This window comes from Xiphophorus maculatus, chromosome 10, assembly GCF_002775205.1.
Source record: "Xiphophorus maculatus strain JP 163 A chromosome 10, X_maculatus-5.0-male, whole genome shotgun sequence".
NCBI lineage: Eukaryota > Metazoa > Chordata > Actinopteri > Cyprinodontiformes > Poeciliidae > Xiphophorus > Xiphophorus maculatus.
Window position 1 is genome coordinate 16,804,854 of NC_036452.1, and position 25,254 is coordinate 16,830,107.

General features: G+C 41.8%; 1 protein-coding gene across 2 annotated transcripts in view; it reads left to right on the plus strand.

The window, feature by feature from the left end:
• Nucleotides 1–3,022: 3,022 nt before the first annotated feature.
• Nucleotides 3,023–25,254, plus strand: part of LOC102230826 (glutamate receptor ionotropic, delta-1-like) — a 470,639-nt gene continuing 448,407 nt past the window's right edge. For both annotated transcript variants that reach the window (XM_023340569.1, XM_023340570.1), the window contains exon 1: nt 3,023–3,525. In XM_023340569.1, coding sequence (XP_023196337.1) covers nt 3,444–3,525 — 82 coding nt within the window. In that variant the 5' untranslated portion in view covers nt 3,023–3,443. The remainder of the gene's footprint in view (nt 3,526–25,254) is intronic.

The following is a 25,254-nucleotide window of genomic DNA, read 5'->3' on the forward strand; positions in this document are numbered from 1 at the left end:
TAGACTGACTGCGAAGCTGCAGAGACGGGGTCAAAAGGCCAAAGTTTGTCACACAGCGACAGAAATTTCTTAACAGCAGCTAATGTTCCATGAACTAACTGATTCAGACATTTATATGTCTTTAGTTTTGCAAAAATGTCAGATTATGTTTTACAGCTGAAAGTTGTTTTTTTTTCACACATCTTGTATGTAATGCATATAGTGATGTAAGCATTTTATTTGCAGTTTATTGATGCTGCTGAGAGTATGAAGATTGGTTGATTACATTAGAAATATCTTTGTAGTTGAACAAGTTTCCATGTCATGGTGGGAATAATTCACAGAAGCCCCCCCCCCCCGTGTGTGTGTTTTTAGGTATGATACACCTTGTAGCGACATGTTTCGGCCAGCAGGAGGTGTGATGCTCCTTTCATGAAGCTGACTGGTTCAGTTCAGTGGGTTAAAGATTGCGGTGGGCTTATTAACTCTCTCTGTGGGGTCTCACTCTAAACTTTTAAATATTTAAATGTCTGCTTTTGACTTGGCTCCTTCTTATCAAATAGGTTCAAACTGGGCTGTTTTCTCTTGCGCCGAAAACAAACAAACAACAACAAAAAGAATATCCAAAACTGGTATTAAGACATTGAAAAAGGAAGAAATACCCGATTTTTAAATCAACAAGATGCATTCTGTGATCAAAAAACCTAAACTGAAATGTTAACGTTGCATGTTTTGGGGGGGGTTTTTTTCAGAGGTTTGACGGGTGAAAATCAAAGGATAATCTTTCCTCTGGATAATCACATGAAGTTGGAATTGGAAAAAATACGCACTAGTTCTGCACTGATCAATCCAAACGAATCAATGGTTAATCTCAGATCACAATAGGTTCTTCTCAGTGAAGAAGATTGTTGATTAAATTCTTAGAGAAAACTTAACAAAAAAACTTTTAACGTTTATTTGAAAGTTTGAAAAGTCATGAATGAGAAAAAAAAGAAAAAAGATCATGGGTCTTAGAGATCATGGGTCAAACAAAGTTTCATCCGGTTCCGGTTGGGAGATCGGATCACTTTCCCGTCGGAGAATAAAGTCAAAATGCGTGTTAATGTTGGTCAAATTGATCCGCATCCGAAACTCTTGAGAGCTCACCGATGTCAATGCAAAGTGGAGAGCGGATGCGCGGACACGGCTTGGCCATCTGAGGAGCAACTTCACCCGAAAGTCTCTCAAGCCGAGTCCCCGCCTTTTGAATGAATCTGAATTATTGTCCATTCATTCTGAGCTGCTCCACTTAACCAGAACTAGATGCCGACATGACCTCTTTGTCTGCAGAAGTTGGCCCATTTTCTGTGGTGCTGTGATATAGATACCACCGTCTCACTGTCACCTTAAGAAACATAGAACTAAGAGCAGAAACCACTTTAAACAAGAAAAACCTCCATGTACAAATTCTGGTTCAATTACATGAAACATTTTGATTTGCTCTAGAAAAGGAAAGGTAAACTAATCACAATGTCAATCTTTTTATTTATTTGTTTACTTTTCTCACCATCTCATCTCAGTTTTAAATGAAACTACATTAGTGGTGGTGGGTGAAGATCCAGAAGAGCTGTCCAGATGATGCGGTGGAAACCCGCATCATCATCATCTGACCGGACCGCGGAGCTTTCTCTCAGCATTTCACACCACACGTAGTCAAACAATTAAAAGACATTTCTGAGTCTCATTCGGTCGCAAGAAATATCCTTTAATTGTAAGGCCAGGTGCAGCACTCTCCGACTGACTTCTCCTCTCCTTCTCTCTCTCTCCACGCTGCTGGGTAACAGTGCCGCACCGACAGCTGCTCCGCACCTGTAAAGGACATTACGGGACATGTCAGTGACGTCACAAACACACAATCGTCCAGAGGCTCGACTCTGCAGAAGGTGTGTGTGGGCGTGCGCGCGTGTGTGTGTGTGACCCTTCAGGGTTTGACCACAGCGACCTGTTGGAAACTCCTCCTCCTCCTCCTCCTCCTCCTCCTCCTCCTCCTCCTCCCACTGTCGCGGTTGTTCTCATCCATGGTGACGGTTTCACGCACAGAAACGCAAAAGAGCGGACACGCTTCCTTGTATTCGGACTGATGAGAAGAAGAAGAAAACGATCGTGTCATTTATAGAATGATTAAATGAATGAAGACTCGGGACAAAAAAAAAAAAAAAAGAAAAATAAAGAAGGCTGATACAGAGGTTTGGTTCGGTCCGTTCGCGGGCGCGTAACTGAGAACCTCTCCAAGGTGCTGAAATGGAAACGCAGCTTCACGCAGATTTTACGGAGGAGAAAACGGGTCATTCCGCACTGCAACTCCACACACACAAGGGGAGGGTGTGGGGGGTCTAAGGGAGAAGCTGACAGCTTCCCGGTCTTTCCTTCCACCTTCATGTGATGGGATGGATGAAGCCGAGAGGTCAGATCTCGAACATTTACGCACAAGCAGGAGAGTCACAAAGCACAGGCAAGCGCGTCCCTGCGTAAATCCAACACATGCTACACTTTCTTGTCTGCGTAAAATTTCACCCCGATTTTCTCCCAAGAAGCGACTAATAGGCTACTTTAAAGTACTGCCAGGTTCTGGGCGTTTTTTTTTATTTTTTATTTTTTTATTTTTAAAGAAAGTCTCAGCGCGGTTTCTTCTGCCCCCGAATGAACACCCGAAACCTTACCGAGAGAGCGAGCATCACCCCGGGGGCGACAGAACCTCTGCGCCTCCTCCGCGCTGCGCTGCGCTCCGGCTCCCATCCATTCCATCCCTCTTCCCTCCATCCCACCATCTCCATCTCCATCCCGCGCCTCTCTTTTCTCCGCTCCGGCTTCCAGCACCGGAGATAGATGCTCTGCAGTCACGTGGGTCGGCGGAGAGGAAAGAGAAGTGATGGAGAGAAAGGAGGCAGGGAGGGAGGGAGAGACAGAATGAGACAGAGAGGAAGAGAGAGAGAAAGAGAGAGAGAGAGAGAGAGAGAGAGAGAGAGAGAGAGAGAGAGAGAGAGAGAGAGAGAGAGAGAGAGAGAGAGAGAACGTCCCTCCTCCTGCTCCTCCGCAGTTTGCAGTGTGTGATGTCTCAGACTCGGAGGGAGAGAGTCAGAGCTGCTCGTCCGGCGGATCTTCACCTCTGAAACAAACCCCCGGTGTCTCCTGTCATCCTCCCCTCCTCTTCCCCTCTCACCTCCCCGGCTTTGCTCCTCTCTGGAGCCCCTGGAAGCTTCTCCCTGTTATTTTTCTTCTTCTTCTCTCTAATCTCCTTCTTCAGCTCGACTTTGATCAACACTTTCTTCTGTGGGATTTAGTTTTCTGCTCATCACTCCCTCCCAACACTTCGCCGCCGCTGCCGCTGCCGCTGCTCCCATTCGGATTTGCTCGCCAGTGAGGAGAAGAACCCCAAGAATCGGCGAGGTGGATCCGTGGATGCGCCTCTGGGGCTCGAACTGGAGATGGAAATGCTGATACTGTTATTTCATTCCTTGTGGATATTGCAGTGCAACACAGCGAGCGCCGACTCCATCATCCACATCGGTAAGAGAGCACCGGGGCTTTATTTTGGCGCTCAGCTGTGCGGGTTTTGGCTGCGGGGACGGAGTGGGATCTGGGGAATGTGGAGTGGTTTGTGCTGTTAGGGCTGCGGGTCCAGGCGGTCATTTCCAAACATCTCCGCATTGTAAAGATAACAATATATATATATTTTTTAAATGTACTTACTCTGGTAGCTGACTATCCTTCCGAGCCTGGATAACTGTGCGGAGGAAGAAAGGAAGGAGACTGTTGCATTCTGGCTCAGACGCACGCAGAGTGGAAGCTGATAGAGCGCCCCGCGCCCGGGTTGCGCCATCAATCCATCCATCCATCCATCCATCCATCCGTCCATCCGTCCATCCGTTCATCCTCGCTTTCCTCGAACAGGCATTTGTAATTTCCACGCTGAAACCCGTCACACCCGCCCCTCCGTGGGTGTTTAGAGGGCTCCACTTTCTCCATCCATCCATTCTCCCTCCCCACCTCCCTTACTCTCCATCTCCATCTCTCCCACTCCTCCCCCTCATCTATAAGCGTGAACTTTCAGTTGGACGTGAGTGAAATGTTAATCAACTCCGGCAGGGGAAGTGATGACAGAGGGGGACAAACGGCGACTGTTCGGGCTTTTCAGGCGTCCAAGCGCCGGCCTCCCTTTCTATCACGTTATTTCCTGCTGCTTCAGTCCAGACACGGTTTCACTGAGAGAGAAAAAAAGAAGAAGAAAAAAAATAAAATGGTGAGAGCTCAGAGAGGAAGCAGTGGAGCTGGGATGGGTGGAACGGAAGTCACACGCAGGCAGAGATGATCCAGATCCCCCCTGGTGTCCTGCAGCCAGATCTTTGTGCCAGTGGCAGCAATGCAGTGGGCCATGGGTGCTGAAGCCAGTAGAGGGGAAGAGGAAGAGGAAGAGGAAGAGGAAGGCTGCAGAGTCATTCTGCAGAAGGCTACTCGTCCCCTCTTTAAGTGGTGGATGGAAAACAAACCATGAGGGAAGAACAATCAGCTCAGGAACAAGGCCTCCAAAGTCTGTGAAGTCAAACCTGGTGTTGCATGTTTTGGGTGACGATGAAGTGAACATGGCCGGCCTGAGGGATAAGCACAGTTTGCGGCTGCTAAGGGCCGATTCCTAGCAGGGCCAGATTGAGATTGTGCTATATTTTAGCTATTGGTATTTTAAAACTTGAACTGTTTCATATAGCTAAGATGCTGTGTTTTAACTATTTGAGAGAGGAAAGGCCATTTTCCACGAGGCTAACATAAAGATTGGCTCCACATCTCTAATTAGAATGATACAAAACCATCCATCCATCCATCCATCCATCCATCCATCCATCCATCCATCCATCCATCCATTCATTCATTCATTCATTCATTCATTCATTCATTCATTCATTGACCCTGTCAGCCTCCTCCAACACATTCTGGGGGATCATGTCTGGAAAACGTCCAAACCGAGGCCTTCAGTGAGGCTCTCTAACCACCTCGGTTTACTCCTTTGGCTGCGTGGGAGCATCAGTTCTCTGAGCTAGAACATGCTGTGGAGGATGCTGCTGCTTATGTGCAGCATCTCTTTTGTTTTGGTGACATCCAAGAAACAGCTTTTTGTTTGTTTGTTTGTTTGTTTTTAAGGTAGACTTTTAAATGTTATCACCTCAGTGTGTTTTTAACCTCCATCAGATCTGTTAAGGTTAAGATAAATGGCTAAAAATAGAACTAAGTTGCTTGAATTGACCAAAACAAGGAACAGATGAACAACTCTCCCATCTAAGCAGTTTAACATTTCCTAAGACACTAAACATTATCAAAGTGAGCAAATGGATCTAAAGGGGCCTTCAGCTGAAGGTTTTACAGGACTTTGGGGTAGCTATTCTTCTTTCTTACTTTCTTTCTTTCTTGCTTGCTTTCTTTCTCTTCCTCTTTTTCCTTCTCTCTTGTTGGCCGGATCTGTCCCTGTGTGGATGAAGTAGAAGTCCGGGGACAGGCTCGGATGTATGCATGGACAGATGGGAGGATATCAGTATCCCCCTGGGAGGAATCGGCATTCAGTGGGAACAACACAGAACAGTGATGTGGGATTATTACAAACACAGATCAGTAAATACAACAGATCAGCAGCCTGACCCCGGCATGCTGCTCTGTTGATGATTCACGGGAGTGTGAGAGAGATTTAAGACCTGCTACTGATACATTTGGGTTGTCTAGATGGAAAACTCTGCAAACATTGGAACCGGGAACTGAAACCCAAACAAGAGGCCCAATGTATGCTGTTTCTACCCGTTCCGACTGGGCGGGAGGATTCAGCTCCTACAGACTAGCCAGCAGCAATTAGCAAACACCTGGTGGAAATGCGAATTTGCTGAGCCCATGATAGGAGCTACTTCTCAATGAAATGCTGGTAAAACAAACAAACCAAAAACATTTTAAAGGGTTGATAGAGGAGCAATGTTGTGCTCCTCTATCACAACATTGGAGTGTTGGAAGAAGAAGGACTTTGTTAAAGAGACAGAGACCCGATTTTAAGGCATTAACTTGCAAAAGTCACATTTCTTTTAAGTCATTTGTTATATCGCAAGTGAAGGTATCACAGTTGCTTGATACAATGTGACTAGAAAAGGAAAACACATAATACTGTCCCTATAAAATAGAATTCTAGGAGAATGCTTATATCCGTTTAGTCTGAAATTGATCCTATTTTTATATGAGTGCTATCACTTTATTCACATCTACAAGTATTATAGGTGCTGTATGTCAAGACCGTTTAAGTGGAATTGAAATCTTCGATTACAATTGCTGTTATTTCTCCAGTTTGGTTGGTTGCTACAGCGGGCTTGTTTGTCGGCTGAGCATAACTCATGTCAGTCACTGCGATTATCCAGCTTCTGGTTAATTGAGACGTTCCCTTCCGGATCATTTAACAGATTCTGTTGGCTTGCAAGGAAGGTGAATTCATTTTCCACATTAAGGATGCCGTTGTGTGGTCACGCCAACGAAAATGCACGGGAGCTCTCGTCCTCAGAGCAGAGCAGCAGCGGTTGCTTGGCTGCGTTCGGGGGCTCTGTTGTTTCCTTCAGCCTCCTGACAGCCGGATCGACTTGGCAACGCGGCGCAGCAGGACCCATATCAGATGTGACAGTTTTTCAGCCTCTGCTCTGAACACCTCCCCCTCCGTCCACCCTCCTACTCCAGCATCTGTCTCGTCCAGCCGCGCTGGTGATCATCTGTGACGTTTCCCCGGTTTGTTTGTCCCCTGGTCTCCTTTGTCCGCCGCGGAGGATCAGCGGCAGGCGGGGAGGTCAGCAGCGAGGTGCTGGTAGGAGGGGTGAGGAGGGGGCCGATTGGTAAAAGAGCTGATGCGCAATAAAATGTGGGAGCCGGGCCTTCAGTCAACCCAAACCCTTGACCACGCGGTCTGCTGCTGCGTTCAAGTGCAGCACTGGTGCAAAACCCAGCACAGTGAAGGTTCAAGAGTCTGCAAAATTATATCTGTGCAGATCCCAGCGGCAGCAGCTGCTTTCTCTAATTAGTTACACTCCCTGTTCTTTGGTTCAATGTGCATAAAATCAGTAAAAACAGCTGCTGTGTTTTTTTTTTTAATTTTTTTTATTTGTGCCTTGAAAGAAAAGCAGCGGTCGAGGAACATCAGAGAGTGGCAAACCGGAGCAAATCGACTTCCAGTTCATTTCTGCCTTTAATTAGATCTCAGAGATCAAGTCGTCAGCTACAGGTACGTCCAGGACATCATGGGGCCCTCCAGTTGGTTTTGGGAGAACATCTTCTTCCAAAGAGGCAGCAGTGGACGTGATTATGGGAAGCAGACGCACAGCTGGATGTCAAACCTGAACAGACAACCCCACCAGCACTCGCAGATGGAGAAAACAAGCTGCATGCTGCATGTTCTGGCCAAAAAAAAAAAAAAGATGTTTTGTTTCAGAACACCGTGTCAGGAGCTCCCCAGCAGTTTGGAAAATACCTTCCTTTTTTTAATTTACATTGCGTCACTGAAAACACACAAGGAAATCTTTGATAAAGCGCTTAAGAGATTTAAAAAATGTAAAAAAAAATCAGCAGAATACCTTGATTCCCAGCACGTCCTTGACTTGATAAGGTCAACGGCATTTGTCTTGATGTTTATGTCTAATTGAAAGGTCTCATAGATCCCGACTGAACCGCATCTAATTCCAATTCAAAGAAAACAAACACAAAAAAATACAAAAGCGGCTAAAATAAAAAACATTTAGCAGTAAAAGCACTCGATTAATGAGATAAAACTGGGGGGAAATTGGTAGATATCTGCCACCTGAGACATTAATTCAACTTTTAAAATATTTTGTAATTAAAGAATTTGCATTGTTTTTATGCTTTTCTAATATTTATTGTAGCTAAACTGTAAAAACACGAACAAATATAGTAATTCCAGTAGCTTACACTGTGTTCTTGTTGATATTTGCAGATGCCATATAAACAAAACATAAAGCAAAATATGTGTTTTTTTTTTTTTTTACCAGAGTTGGTTCTGTGAGTTACAGTTGCTACTCTATTTAAAAAACAAAAGCATTTGGAGTTGCGTGTAGTTTAAGTTTATTACATGGGACTTTTTGATTGGCTGTTGAATAATTAGCTTAATTAAAACCAACTTTTTTGAGCTTTACATCATATTATAATGTTATTCCCTCATCAAAACATACCTGGAGTGTTGCCTTAATTCTTTCATGCATCGCTGAGAAATCTTTTAATCTCCCATGGCAACCATTCAGCTGTGCAAAACGCCTGGTTGGACCTCTCACCACCTTAACCCTCTATGGCATGGCGTTGCCCTCAGGCAACAAACCACATAGCTGTACCTCACATTGCTCCTTTATTTTATTTCTTGGGGGGGCATGATTTTTGACATATTTTTGTCCAAAAAATAGTTCTTTTATGAATATAGTTTTTGTTTGATTTGTATTTCATTTCTCATAATCAGTGTAGACAATCTTGGTGTTCTAGACCAATGTTACCCTGAGGCAACAAACCCAAATCTGGTTCCAGGAGGTGTCAGAGTCCGATTTTATGATTGACATGTAATTAGGGACCACCAAGCTCCCAAAGAATGCAGGAAAATATTTCTTCCCCACAAAAATAAAAAGTCATGCCATAGAGGGCTCAGTTTCCCAGCTCTTGAGCTTCTGCCTCACAGATCAGCCCTACTCCATGTCTCTCCCACTCAGCTCCTTCAAACTAGCCAGCAGCAATTAGCAAACACATGCTGTGCAGGAGCTACTTCTCAGTGAAACGCTGGTTAATAGAAGAGCCATGTTGTGACGACTACATGAAGGCGGACTTTCAGAAAGAGACAGAGACCCAATTTCAAGCCATTAAATTACAAAGTCAAAAATCTTTTAAGTCATATTCGATATATGCAGCATTGTTAAAACAAAGTAAAATAGTTAATTGATCGTGCTGTAAAATGGCACAATGTGACAAGAAAATACATAATACTGCCCCTTTAAAAAGGTTGAAGAGCATTTGCTGTGTAGATTTCTGGCACACAGAGTAGCGCAGTCTTTTGAAGGTCACTTTCTATTTATTTTCTGAATCTGTTTTTGTGTTGCCTCTTATTAAGTCCAGTAAAAGCATAAACACAGCTACTGGATTCAAAGACCTCTTTTTTTTTGACGAAATGTGTCTTGTACGAAAGAGCTTAAAGGGGCTAGACTAGTGCCCCACTTACAATATTGCTTATACTGTGTTGTGATTATTTTCACTGGATTAATTAGTTCAGCCACTCAGCTTTGGCTCTCAGTGCACTATAAGCTGTGACTTGGTGCACATTTGGAAGAGGTAGTGTCGCGTTACGGTTTAAACTACTGACCCACATGCACGAAAGCTCTCAGGAGACCAGCAAAACAAAAAACAAAAAGAAGATCATCAGGTTTATTGTTACAGGCGGAAAAAAGTCCAGACTTCTCAAGGTTCTGTGCAGGGAGGGAACTGCGAGGGCGACATAGAGTTGGGAAGAAGATTGTGATAATAAGGATGACGGAATAATCTTGCTGGAGGAATGAGAGCGTTCTGGGTTGCCGGTCTGTGTGGTAGTCGAGTCTTGGCTTGGAGGATGATGGCGGTTTGGATCTAAGCTGCTGACTGTGGTGGATGATCCAGGGGGAATTGTTCTTCCACCGGTAAGACGTGGGTTCAGAGGATGATTGCAAGAGCTTTATTGAAGCAGGAGACGCAGAGAAATACCTTAGGAGGTAGCGCAAGGAAATAATTAGTGAGAGAGGGTCTGAAGCACACGGAAAACACGAGGAAAGACTAGAGGTACCACTTAAGCCAACACTCAGACGGAGAATGATCAGCAGCTCGCTCCTCTTATCCTCCAAGGCTGATGGCTGACGATCCGCAGGTGTGTGGGAGTGAACCTTCTCGTCCCCACCGTCCGGGAGAAACTTTCAGGCACCGGACAAAGCACCACACAGACAGGAACAACCCAGTTCCCTGACAGGTAGAAGGACTTAACATCCTAAGAGCGTGAAGCTCAGTTCTACGGTGTCGGGCGAATCCTCGGTTCTGTGGCTTTCATGAACTTTTCAAGTCTACTAAAAGTGCTGCGAAAGTTTTCACACCTGTTAATTTATTTATTTTTTTTACATTTTGCATTGCTGCATACACAAATGTTGATGTATTTGGATTTTATGCAATAACCCAACACCAGGTAGCACATAGCTGTACACAGGGAGGAAAAGAGTATAAAGTTTTTTGACCAGTAAAAGACAGAACAGAGGAGAGTGCTCTTCTGTTCAGCAGCTGTTACGGCTGCAAAACGTTTGGTTCGTCTCTGTAGGCATAACAAATTTAGAGTCTGAAATTTTCCTTTAGTCCCCTAGGCTATCAATTTTCAAGTCTCCCAGTTGCTGATAGATCAGATTTTTGATTGGACCTTTTTTATCACATGAATATGATTTAATCTAAACTCTCCAACTGTGGCTCTTGGTTGTATGTTTGCAAGCTACAGGCGTTATCAAAATAAATGGAGTACAAATGCAGACCACACTATTCAGGCTTTGATTTGTAAAAAAAACTAAAAAAAGTTATAATAAAAATCCACTTTACCATTATGTACTTCCCTTGCCTACTAAAATGAATTGCAGTCGGTGGTTCTAATATGATGAAATGTAAAAATGTGGTGTGAACACTTTAGTGAAGCCCTACCTGCATTACTTCAGCCTGTAATTGGGATTGTGTTTAGCTGTTTGTTTCTCTACAACAAAGACCGACCTGGGAATGGGGGTAATTAGAGAGTTAAGAGTGATTTTTATTGTAACTGCGTCGTAAAGCCAAAACAATGAGCTGCAGGAAGTCGAAAAATCAATGGCGCCCAGTCTGCGAGGGAGCGCTCTTACACCGCATGCAGCCATTTTCATTTGTAGTTTAATTATTTGTTTCACAGAAAGGCACCCAAGATGATCCAGTTGGATCCTGAAAGTAGAAAAAAGCTAATAAAAACACAGGAGATAAATTCTGTAACAGATCAGCGGTTAATGTATTCAGCGCGAGAGCTGCTATCAGGTTGTGGAAGTGTTGCTATCTGCCTCACAGAAGCTGATACCACTCAGGTTGCAGCTCTTTGTTTCCCACCTGGGCAGTTTTCCAGTTCAGAAGGTCCCCTAAACGCCCCTCAGGCCAAGCGGATAACAAGTCACTTTTTATAAAGAGCCAGAGGAGGAGAGATTAGCCCGTCCCTTGAGCCAGGCAGCTGACGAGGGATGATTTACGGCGCCGCTGTAGTGGCTAGCAGAAGGAGAGCCTGCGTTTGCGGTGGCTGGTTTTTTGGAACAGGCGAGCTCGAACTGCAGGAATCCAATCTGTTGAAGCTGGCAAAGCAAATGAGCAGCTGCGGCCTTTTCTCGCCCCGCCGCTAAATAAGATAAACTAACCGGGTTAGGGAGGAACGCAGAAAGCTTCCCGCGCCTTCTCGGTAAGGGTCCCGGCAAAAGCCCTTTACCTCCACCGCCTGCACAAACACACAGATGCTGAGATGGACGCGACAGCCGACGAGTGTTTGACCCTGAGAAAGGCATTCAAATACTCTAGCAAGCAGAGTTAGCCTTCTTTCTAATTCACAGTGACAAACACGCAGATGCAGACTGTGTGGGCAGAGCGAGAGGAACGGGCTCAGAATGGAAACTGCTTTGACTAATAACAGGTTCCACAAAGATGCTCTTATGTTTTTATCCCTGAAGCTGTGATGAGGAAGCCTATGTGGTTTGTTCTGAGTGGAAGTGGACATGGGGAAAAAATTAGTCTCTGAGATTTAGACTGTAAAATCACATTTTTCAGATCATATTAAAACATTTTCTCTGAGTTTAAACTTACTGAGGCTTTCTTTGGTTGGACAAATGGCCTGCTGATGACTAGATAGTATTAACTGACTGGTTCAATACATCAATAGCATCGCTCCTTATGGGGAACCGGGCTATTAAACCATCATCCTTCTGTAGTCAGATTCAGATTCACACACTCTTATGCAACAACTGACGAGAGGTGATTCATTTACAGTTTCATACGCAAAGATGGAGAAATAGTAACAGATGGAGACGTCACTGCAGTTTCTAGTTTAGCATTTGATTCAATATAATTTGATATAAATTGGACCGGCTGTTTGGAGAGACCCTCGACTTGCCAATTATCTAATTTTTGAGGGTCTTTTGTTTATATTTTTCGACTGACTGGAATTTGTTGATTGTCACTATTCTGTATTCTGAAGCGAGTACATGCAGTCTCTCTAACCGCATTCTCTACAACACCTGCCATGAAAAGCCATCGCTGTCCCTATAATAAGAATCACATAGAGAATGTCTGTCAAAAAGGCAAATTAGAAACTAACTCACTGCGGGAGTAAAGCCAGTAAAACAGACATTTGGAGGGAAGCAGAAAGACTATCAATACCATTTGAGGGTGGAATCAAGCATCCAACCCCGCCCTCTAACTGACCCAACACGCCCCAATTCATCGTCTGTCGATCTCAAACTCATTTGCGCAAGTGCTAAAAACAGTGTATGATTTAAAAGAGAACAACAAAACGTACAGATAGCGTCTAGAATTTTTTAGCATACATAGCTCAATCACATTTTGTGGTTCTGGAACAAATTGTGGAGTGATACGACCCCAGGACTTTCTCAGATTTGCAGCATAGCTGGCAATGTTGAGCTGAAAGTCAGGGGTTTCAAAGTCATCATGGTGCAGGTCCACAAGCCTGGCCACACTACAGTACATAACCTGGCTCTGTGAGAATGTTACGAGTTTAAACTGTCTGTAAGAATCTCCACTGGTTCAATAAATCTTTTCTCAGTCGTCTCAGATGGAAAAGTTTGAGTGAAGCAACTGAAAATCTCAAAAGCTTCCCATTATCCCATATCATGCCTTGATCTAAATGACATTTAATCACCTAATTTAACCTCATAAAAGCCTAATGGATTGCAGTCATAACAATTCATCCTTCTTGTCTTTCTTCTTTAACCACAAATGCTTTTCTCTGCTAAATTACAGCCATTTCACCCAAGAAACCCAGAGTGAAAAGTAAAAGCTATGCAAACATGTCATCTCTCTGGAACGTAATAAAACAGGGACTGCCAAGAAGTGAGTGCTGATGTTAGACTGAGTAAGTATTAAAACAAGTCACAGATCTGTTAATATTTGATCAGCAGGAATCAGAGCAACACTTATTTTTTAATGTTTGGAGATGTACATTTAGTGCTTTCTGTCTGCAGCTGCAGTTATGTAACTTGCTTATTTTCAACCATTTTCTGCAACATTCCTATTTAACAGCAGCTTTTCACCCTGATTGTCTCCATAAATACAGCCTGCATGTTTGCAGATAGCATTAGGTAGGGTGTTGTGTAATCAGTGTTTTTTTTTTCTTCCTTTCTGTAACTTTATTTGTGAGACCGACATGCTGTGAGTGGAAAAGAAAAAGTGTCAAACGATGTGGAAAATAATTGCTTCTATCTTCTGATGCTCTCGTCTGCAAGCAGAATGCCTGAGTTAACAACCTACCTTCTTACTTGCTGCTGTTGTTCCTGTTTTGTCCGTGAAGAGCTTTAAGCTTTGTTAAGCCAAAACACAGAAAGAAAGCCCGGCTATGTTGAACCCGCTTAGCAGGTTGCCCCATTGGACTGGATGTTCTTGATAAAGTCTTGCTCCAACAAATTGATGCAACGGCTAAATTAACTTCTCAGCATGACCATTTCTGGTGTGTTGGACCAAGGAAAGGTCTAAAACAAGAAGGACACGGTCCTTAAAGACTGACTTTAAACAAGACTGGGCTAAACTATGGGGTCCAAATCAAACTTTTGTAACTCACAACCCATGGATGCAAGAAAAGCGTGATCAATGTACGAATAGAGAAGAAGAGAAACCAAAATAAGGGACCTTACTGTGAGAAAATCAGGTCAAATGCGGAGAATGAGCATAAATCGTTGCTATGGACTGGATCCCTCGCCCTGATGCATCACCTCCACTCACACACTCATGCATTATAAATAATGTTTGGGAGCTTAGTGAATGCATTTGCGGTGAGTTTAGAAGTCAAAGATCTTTTAAGCTCATGAGCAGCTCTGTGTAAAACCTGCTGACTTCAAAACAACGTATTGAACCTGATAAAACAAATCGTGAAGATTTGCCTTTATTAATACAATCTTTAACGTTTGTATTCTGGGTCCCTTTACTCAGTTCTGGACACGGGACCCTTTAAAGACACGGCGCAGCATCTTTTTAAAAAGCTTTGAAGATTTTTGAATTGCCAAATCTTGATTAGTATTCATACCCTTGGCTTAATGTTTTGTTGAAGTACACTGAGCAGCAATCACAGCCTCGAATCTTCTTGAGTACGTCTTTACAAGCGTGGCACACCTCTTTGGAGAGTGTCGCATTAGTCTTCTCCACTGGTCCTTTCACACTCAGTCACGTTTGATGGGCAGTGTCATTAGAGTACCGGTTTTAGACGTTCAATTTGACTTGAGTCTGGGCCACACAACAACAATTACTGATGGCTTCTGAAGCTGTCCTCTTGTCGTCTTGGCAGTGTCCTTCATGTTATTACGCTGGAAGATGAATTGTTGACTTAGTCTAAGGTCCAGAGCATCGTGGGACAGTTTTTCTTGAAGAATCTGTCTTGTTTGGCAGCCAGAGGGGATTGATGCCTCGACAAAGGAAACGTCCTCTCCCAATAAAACTGAGAACACAGAGCTATCAGGATGTTTGTACGTTGCCACAGATGACCCAATATGTTCTCATCCTGGTTCTTTCTTGGTTGGTGGTTGATCTGAAGCACACTGTCGGCCGTCAGACCTTATTTAGGCGAGTGTGTTTAATTCCAAATTATGTTTGATCAGCTGAATGAAATCAGCTGAACAGGTGGACTGCAGTCAAGCTGAACTAAACATCTCAAGAATTTCAGTGGAAGTCTGACGTGCCTTAACGTTTTGAGTTAAAGCACAGTTATAGTTAAAGCTGTTAGTTATAGTTCCCATCCTAAGGATCTATAATTTGAAGAATTTTGTGACTTTGATTGTCTTTCTCTTGGTGAGTTACATAAGGAATTACCCTACCTCCTGTGTTTGACATATTTAAGGTTGCCATGATGTCATTCATCATGTTGAACCTGATGAATTACAAACGATGTGGAGTTTTCATCATAGGATGCCGTTTGTTAGCTTAACAGCACCTCCCAGCTGCAGAGGTACAATAGATCTTAATATCTGTCATTTTATCCCCTACATGAAATGAATCCTGTTTGTTTCAGCCAGCCTGGCTGATCATGTCTCTAATTTCAGCAGATGCACGTTGCATTTGCATAACCCTCGCTGAAGGTGATGAGTTGGCAGTCAGTCAGGAGAGAGAAGTGCAAAGCATCTTGCACTGGAGATGGGAGAGTAAAGAGTTGGGCTTCGTGTTTAGGTTTTACAGCTGTCTTTCTGCTGGCCGACAGCGGGGGGGAAAACATATGGGATCCCGGCGTAAACAGGGGAAACAGACTCCCGGACCTGGTCTGCAGCGTTCCAGCGGAATCGTCTTCGATGTTGTGCAGCGGGCGTCACTGATTTGGGTGTTTAATTATGAAAACAGCTTTTCATAAATCCACAAAGTTCCAACCGTCGTAAATCCACTCATTGTTGTTGTGCTCAGTCTTTGGCAGTGTTTTAAACCCACACAGTATTTCACTTTAAGCGTGTTCTGGCACAGGATCAGAATAATTCTGCTTAAGCACAGTGAACCCTGAAGGCTAATCTGTCACAATAACGCACCTCGACTGGCCGACAGCAGCTTATATCATATCTGCGGTGGTAGACCTGCTAAATGGAGCCTTCCCTCTTCAGAGGACCTCTATCTGAGTGGGAGGATTTCATGATAAGTGCCTCTAAATTGCAGATGTGTGTTCAGGTCACATTACACCAGTGCTCTGCCTCACATTTAACTCAATTAAAGCTGACATGGCTGATGGGCTCAGGGATGCCTCCGCTCCGGTGGACCCATCTAATACCAGCAGGTCACCAATGTTTTTTAAACACTTTTCTTCCTGGAATGTAACATCCAGCTGATAAAAGCTAATCGCAGGGGCATAGACCTCGAAGACAACCCAGCCACCAAGCAAAGAAACTAACTTCAGTTTCTTCAAATTCTCTTTTCAAGCTGCTTTCAGTTGAAAAAGTATTTGCCTCATTTCAGAATTTGTCTATTCTTCTGTTTTTTTTTTGTCATGCTTCAAATGTTTCAGATCATCAACCGTATTTTAATATGAGATAACCTGGATAAACATTTTTTTTTTTAAAAAATGCTGTTTTAAAATGTATTTATTTTGTTTGCTAGGGGTGAAAAACTATTCAAACTGAATGATTTACGTGAAAAAGCAATTGTTCAACAATTGCCACCAAGCATTTGTGATAGCTAGCAATAAATCTTTTCCATCAGAATTGTTTTAATTCAAACACATTTAGGGGTTTTTGTGTGAAGTCAGAAGGTTTTGGAAACAACTATATCTACATATAAGACCAGGATACCTTTTGGTATTAATGAAACCGTAATTAGGAAGATATTTTTGTACTACCTCTGGTTATGTCTGTCTGATATTAAAGTCAATTCGATGATTTGAAACATTTTAGCATGACCAAAAAATTCAAAGCAGAAGAAATTTTTGAAATGTGTTCATTGGTTTTAATAATCGGTTCTGTAAAGTTTATTTTTATAGGTTGGACATAGTTTTTCTCTTGAGTTGAGTTCAAGTAAACGAACAAGGAAAGGCTCAGTTCTTGTCTTTTGTTCTGGAAATATTTAAGCGTACCCCGGTGCTGTTATTATTATTATTATTATTAGATGTCTGAACAGGCACAGCAGAGCCATCAGCGGTGTAGATCCACTCATAAATGAAGTTAATATATTATCCTGAGTTCAGAAGTCTGGTCATGCCCAAAGCATCACCTCTAATTACCCTGCGGCTCTACTTACCGTTGGCTCAACCCTACCGCACACTTTGTCCCAGGCTGCACAGCCGTCCCACAGCCGTTCATCTGTACTTCTTCATGTACTATTTTCAACTCTAGGTTTGATCCTGTGATTTATTCCTCATCCTTTTTAAATACTCTTTTTAATCCCACTCATCCTACTCACCTCTGATGTAATGCTAAGCCTCTTTCTTGAGACTGCTTTTATGACATTTTGCATATCATTCCGCCTTCTTTCAAAGTTCTTTCCTCCCAGTATTCCTTCATTCTTCTTCTTCTTCTTCTTCTTCACATCCCACTTATTACATCCCACTCATCCGACCCATTTCTCTTAATAACTGTTTCTTTGCACTCATTCTGTTTTGCTTGATTTCATGTTATTTGCACTATTCTGAATTCCTTAGCACTTTAAAAAAAATAGTTCAATAGAGATGCGGTTTTTCACTCATTTGCTTGGTTGTACAGATGCACTGATGCGCAAATTTAGACTGATATCGATATCGATACTGCTGCCATGAATAACAGATATTTACCGATATCATACGTGTGTAAAAGTGAAGGCACTGCCTACGTTGCTTCTCTGCTTCAGCTTAACATCCCATAATCAGGTGCTGCATCATTATCACTGTCACACGACTGAACAAATACTACATGGTTAACCCTCTGCGCCTCCCGAAATACAATGGCAACTCGATAGGAATGAACATCAGTTGTTAATGTTCGCCCAGTTTTACTTATCAAGTTAAAAAATGACTAATATCAGCCGATGCTGATGCTGATGCAGATACGTTGTGCATCTTTACTTATTTTGAGTCCAACCTGACATTCCTGTTTTCAGACTGTTGGAGGAAAATGAAGAACCAACACATGCTCAGGGACAATAAGCAAACTTCGCAGACCGACCCCGGCTCTGATTAAAACCCAGGATGTTCTAGCTACGATCCAACAGCACCACCAGTTTCCCCACAATGCAGCCTATAGACTCAGTCGATTACTTGGAAATTCAGTCTCATCTCGTTTTCAGTCCTACTTGGTTACACTTGTTCGCCTTCATCTCTACTTTTTTCTTTTCCTCTCCCATGTGAGAGGTCTGAAGTTTTCCTCTTTGTTTGTCTACCAAGGCTGGACCACCGGTCTCCTCCTTCCTGGTCTCTAATCATTAGACCTCAGACGAAACTCAACCTTTTGATCCATTTCTACCGACATTCTGCCTATCTTAACTTTGATCCAACTAAACCCAGATTCTGTTGGTGTCGGTGGTTTAACATGTAACGTGTGAATATATTATGACTCAAAAAAACCGAACCTCGTCGCATCCCTACAAAACCGTGTGGAATTGAAGCAGGCGGGTATAATTAAGGGCAAAGGTTAAGAGACTTCTTTCAGACCCAATCACTGTTTCTTTTTCTTTCTCTGACAATAAATCTATAGTTATAATTTACATATTCAGTGTTTGTTTAAAAGAAAAAGAGAAAAAAGATTTTATATGAAAATTGCCACCAACAAAAAAAGAAGGTGGGGTTTAATTTATACACCACCGAGATACTCAGACCTCCAGACTTAATTACACTGATTTCAGACATTGTAATTCTTGTTTGGGGAGTAAAATATACAGTTCACTGAGTCTCTCCGGGAGAGGCTTAAGGAAATCTGTACAATGTAAAGAACAACCTCTGTTCCTCCATGTAATATTACTCGAGAGGTCTGCTACATGTGTTTTAATTCTCAGCGGGTTTTGCTCGCCACCGATTTGCCACATGGGCAGCTTTCGGAGATAAATTACACCTCTTGTATTAGCAATGATTAAGCACCTAATAGGAATGGATTTTCCTGCATGAGGGCGATGAAAAGACCAAGGCCAGTAAGCATAATTGCATTGACTGCGTGCGCAGAAATGGTCGGTTTTTGTCGATTAACGGGGCCCGGAGTAATCAGAGGAGTGATAAAAAAAAAAGAAAAGAAAAAAAAAAGTGGAACAAAGCCGAGCTCGTCCTCCAAATTTCCTCTTCAATTGTTAAAGGTGAAGTCCCGCTGTGGCAACCTGCAGGATAACAAATGGCAATCTTAATTTTTCTTTAATGCATTTTGTGCTCCGAAGAGAAAAAGGTGGCGTCTTAATTTGAGTTAAATCAACACGAAGCCCAGTTTGATTCTGTCTCTTTCTAGAATAATTAGAATAAGTAAGAATGAAATTATGAAGAAGCAAGAAATTTCCCCTCTGCGGAGTCCAAACTGATTTCTGTCACTGTTCCTTGGACTCAAAGTAAAGCAGCGACACGACAAAGAGATCCACAGCTTGTCTTTTTTTAACTTGCAGCAAACCTCTTTACATCACAAGACCCGGTTTATGGTGAAACCACATATTTACGCGCGCTGCAGAAAAGACACGTGGTTTTCTTCTCTCAGACTGACATTAAATTAGATTGAATTTTCCTGCATGTGGGCGATGAAACGTCCAACGTCAGTAAGCAGCAGTAGTGAGTGAGCACTTGATTTATTGTTTTCTACTAACTTCCCAATCATTTGCCCTCTTTATATTTTTTGTGGAAAATTACACACATTGTTTTAGTACCAAGAGAAGCTTTGAAAAGATGCTTAAAATCTACTGCAGCTCCACACAGAAGACAAACTGAGCCGAAAGTCCAATTAAACAATTTGAGCGCATTTTAGCACCAGAACGCTGTTGCTCTTCCACTATAGGCAAACATACCAGACAAAGAAACAGAAAATAAAATTTGTTTCTTTCCTCTTCGTTTGTCTACCAAGGCTGGACCCTTGGTAGACAAGGGTCTACCTAGGGTTGGCAAAAACAAGTGCAAATGGCAATCTATTTCACTGATTCAGTCAGAGTAAAGGCATTGTTGTAAAAAAAAAACAACAACACCAGATTGTAACATTTTTGCAAGTACAGTATGTGTTAGATTAGACAAATTATTTGTTATCGCTTTGCAATCATTTCTCTGTTTTCTGTAAACCAAGCATTCAGCTTGAAGACACGAAGTATTTTGTCTTTCAGCCTCTGATTCTACTTGCGCTTACCTACATTTTTTAAAAATACATATAAAATGGTCAGACTTTCCCATTATTCATAAAATCTGATCTTGTTGTTGGGAGACGGCCACTGTTTGCTCTGTGGAGCTGTTTCAGTTGCCCTACATCTGGTTTCTGAATTACAATGAGGCTCAAATTTGCTGATTGTGTTTTTTAGTGCATTTTTTAAAATTAATTTTAATATCAGTAAAGAAACAAAAAAACAAAACATACTTGATACTTTGTAGAAATGTGTAGAAATTTGTAGAAAAACTGTAACTATTAAAATCCAAACATACCGAGACAATGAAATGCCAAATTTAATAAGGTTTTCTATAGAAAACAATCAAAAGATAGAGGTTTTTAAAAAATATATTGTTATGATTATTTCCATTACTGTCAAGCAACACACTTTCCATTCAGTGATCAAATAATATCAACCACCGATAATCATCAGGGGATAAAAAAAAAAAAAAATCAAATCTAGTTAAATAAATATCAAACTTTAAAAAAAAAAAAAAAGGCTTGTGTTGTTATGTACGACTGCCAGTAGGTACTTTTAACAAAATCTAAGAATATTGTCACCTTGTGTGAGTCTCAGCTGCCATAAAGCCACTCAGAGATGAATAGGCGCAGAGTTTATGGTCCCACGTCTCAGAAGCTGCTAAATCTCAGAGTAAACCTGCTTCTCTCCCCGGCTTTTGCAGCCAGCTGGAGCTCCGGGACACAAAGCCAGGTACTGCTGGTTGATTACCTGCCAGAGTGAGGAGGAGGCTTGATAAACACAACAGCTCCGATGCATTGTGCTTTCGCAACAGTGGCAAGTAAATTGCATTTGGCTGCCGGCTAGTGCGAAGTTCCCACCTTGGACGTAATGTAGGAACGTTTGCGGAAAAGGTCAGACTCACAAATCACACGTTGGCGTTTGGCATCTTTAAAGGGATTTCCACATTCCTTCGGTCTTGATTAACTATTCGGCTCGTTCAGAAACAAATAATCTGACCTTAGAGATTGGAGCATTTGTGTGCGGTAAATGCCAAGCAATATTTCTGGACACCGTTTGCTGCATGTTTATGCAAATCAATCATGTGCGCCACTGAAGTAATTGTAAGGTTTTCAAAGAATGAAAAAAGACACAAAAAAAAATCTATTTTTTTTAGGGCAGGTCTCACAAGTGCAAGTCCTTGAGGGTTAGGTTTTTGCAACTTTTAGATGTGTCACTACTCCAACACACCTGACTCAAACGTTAGCTTATTAACTAACTGGTAGCTTGGTAGAAATATGCTGCTTGCTAGGGAGGCATTAAGACATTTGGGTTTTATTGATAAATGTCAGAATAAACTGAAGCTGGTTAAAGCTTCACTCCATAACCTGAGACACTAAAGCAAGAAAGGCATATTTTTCAAAATAAAGATGATTTACTGAAAGGGTACTAAAGGTAAAAAAAAAAAAAAATCAAGCTGGGAAGGGCTAAAAAATGATTTCTAAACCATCTGAAATCCTTTGTGTTAAAGACAAAACAAATAATTCAAAAGTGAAAGATTTTTAATACAGCTGCACATCTTCCCAAGACTGGACGTCGCAGCGAATTTATCTCTAAGTCAGAGAGTTCAATTGCTCAAAGAAATTACTAAGAGCGCCATCTCAAACTCAAAACTGAAATGTTTTTTTTGTTTTGCACCAACTTTTAAAAAAATGAATCTAATTTGTTACAGCTCATTTCATGAGCTTGAGCAATTACAGCTTGAGCAAAACTCATAATTCTGATTAAATCAGAATTACAGCTTGAGCAAAACTCATAAAATGAGCTGTAACAAATTAGAGTCATTTTTTTCAGTGCAGTATCAGTGCCGTCGATGGAGTTTGGTGTTGATTTAACAGCGGACAGCTTGATAAGAAGCCAGACGCAAGCAGAACTGGATGATTCAAAACGACGCTGGAAGTTGTTGTGGAGTCAGAAAATGTGTTTTGGCACGAGAACGCTGGCTTTGCCAACATGATGCCACTTAGCTGGTTAGTGATTAAAGTGAAGTGGCGTTTCAGTTATCACACTTAAGAGTAATGTGCTGCTTCGTACATCAGACTCTGCTGCGACAAATCACAACCCCTGGGTAATAAAGTGGAACAGAATGATAACATCTCAAAGTAGAAACAGACATTGTTTTTCTGAGCTGGGAAACTGACTTAAAACATAAAGCTAAAAAAATAAATAAAAATCATCCCATTCTTTAAAAAAATGTCAAATATTATTTTATACATTTAGCTTTTTAGTAGATAAAAAAATTCCTTATTTTGCCCTTTTATCCAACAGGACTTGTGTTCATGCATTTAGACTTATTACCACTAGAGGGCCACTTTATTATTTGCAACTTGAAATAAAAATCCACAAAACTTCATTAATTTATTTTATAGATTTTTTAATGAACTTTATAATTAATATATGTATTTTAGTTCAACCTAACTCAAACTGCTTGCAGTAGGAAAAAAAAAAATCATACCACTGTATATTTTCTAGTTGGGGCGTGATAAATGTTTAATTTAGCTATACTTTCTCAAAACAGACAGGAGAAATAGACTCCGAGGAGCTTAACATTCATGGAGGTTGGATCTTGAGCTGCCAAAGGGCTGCAAGGGGCCCCAGTTTACCTCCCGTTCCCCCCGAGCTGCACTCATTATTAATTAAACCTGTTGAAATTTAAGGCTCTCGCAGCTGCAGCCACGAGGAGAAATATAAACTTCACCTCAATTCCCTCAGCATGTCTCTGACAGCTGGAACCAGATTCCTCACTAATTGAAGGCGCCTGAATGACTGCAATTTCCAAACCCGGTGATTGATCGATCAAGCCCGGAAGCTGGACGGCGTTCTCTTGTTGCAGAGCCAGGAAGGCCCTAAAAATCCATTGCCAGTTTTTCCGCTGCGGAGATTAGTTTGTTTGGAAACTCCGTGAAAGGAATGAGCAAACGCAGGCTGAGGGGAATTCTGCCACAGAGGCGGGAATTTCTTAACTGCGCTTGACAAATTTTCAAAACGTCTCACTCGAGCTTAGGCGTTTAAGTAAGTGTCTTGTTTAAAAGTGACAGTGGGAAGGAACAGGAGATGGACGATCCGAACTGTTGCTGTTGTAATGACATCTTCGCTCTTGTCTTTTGGAGTATAAGGAAGGAGCAATGTTGAAACAGGAGACGCTTAATTCAGAGGGTCAGACTTTTACAACCCAGTCCTCACCTGTGGTCAGGTTAGCATCACGATCAAATAAGAAGCTCCTGGACCCAGATGGCTGAAATGAGCTTGTTGTTGTCCACAAGGCAGACACTCGGCTAGGCACAAAGTTTGCTCTGTAATGCAGCGGCTACATTCTCCTACTGCTCTTCAATAATGCATTCTCTGTAGTTATTGCTGACATTAACTTTATGCCCTCTCTCTGGAGGGGGTCATTGACTGAGTTATTGCTGCCAATAACCTAATAGAGAAAACACTTGACTTCGCCTTTCTGTGTTTAACTTTGTCTCTATCGTAGGGAAAGCAACTGCAGGAGCAATTGTTGTTACCAACCACATGCACACTGTTCTGTTCTTCATTCCGTAGACTGTGCTGGTGTCTCAGACTTTGTGTTTAGCTGTATTTCTGTCCTAGATGCATCCTTTAAAGGGACTACTGAGGCTTTTTCCTTATTCTTTTTTTTTTGTTTTAAATTGAAAGTGCTCCTGCAACCCGGGCTTCACGGTTTTTCTGTGAGGGTAACTAATCTCTCTTCTTAATCAGCCAATCGGCTGCAGCAAACTTCCTTTAGCATGCAGAACCATGCTAAATGGGAGTTTTCTTTTCTGCTGTCGCTACATTCATGCTCAGCATAAGGGATTGCTGCTAAGTTTACAACTTTTGTTAGGTAGGAAACTTTTTTTAATGAGTTGTCATGAAAACTACAACTCGGAATTAGTTAAAATGTATATTTGTCTGTATGATTGGACTGTATATATTATTGCATGTGAACTATAACCTGTCTGTCATGAAAAGAGGCTTGAGATGGCATTATGAATGAAGGGTTAAACGAACAAACTTAATTGAATTGGTTTCTCCATCAGCAGTCCAAACACAGTCACTATAGTTCCCAAATAATCACAATAATCACATTCAGTATGCGGAGGGTCCCTGCATGCTTCAGTCTCTCTCATGACTTTGATACTGCAGTGGTTCACTTTGATATGATTCTTAAAAGCATCCTCAGCTATTTTACACCAGAAATACTGGAGAATATAAACATTTCTCTTTCCTCGGATCATTTTCCAGACAATCTCAAAACAGTGATAAAACCTCATAAAGAAACTTAATGTTGATGCAAAAAAAAAAAAAAAAAAAAAAAGATAAACCCCATTTCAAACTTATCGACTATATAAACCCTTTTGGCTAGATGATGAAATACTTCAACATCTCCCACCGTATCTATGCTGGTGGCATACAACTTGTAGATTGTATCTCTTTATTTACATTTCACTGCTTGACCATAGTTCAGGGCAGTCAATGAGTCAGTGTGTCCCAAATATCCATGAGTGGAAAGGACATATTTTTGTAAATTAAATATAGAAAAGACATAAATTTGTGTTTTTTTTTCTAATATATGATCGTCTATAATTTACTCTTGGCCCCCCAAATAAATGCCAGAGTTGGTTTATATATCTTGTTTGTGTTCCTCGAACAAAGTGAGACATTATTATATGTTTCAGGATAAAATAATAATTTTTATTTTTATTTTACCCATGTTAGTATTTAATATCTCAACCTTTCCGTAAATAAGGTGTATAATTACCAAACCATGTCCTATGTGTGCATATTGTTTTTATAAATGTCTTTAAGATCTTACACGTCTTGTTTTATGACGGATAGCCACCAACGTCGTGGCGCATTAAGGCCACGAATAATTATATAATACATCAACTTCCTGCCTATGTAAATCTTGCAGAATACGGTGGGTCAAACCTCCTACGTGAAACGGAAACGGAACGTAGCAGCTGATTGGCTAAAGTTCGGCAGGTGAACGGCGACGTAATTTCAGCGTCTCAGCTTAGAAACAATAGTTTAGGACTCAAAGATGGACTGCGTTTGATTTCTGGACCGGTTTACGGCAACATAAAGGCTCACAACCGCTCATGTGAATCAGAGCCGGTGATGTAATTAAATTCTACGCTCCGGATGAACGGGAGGCGTCAAGTCGGGTGTTTCCGGGTT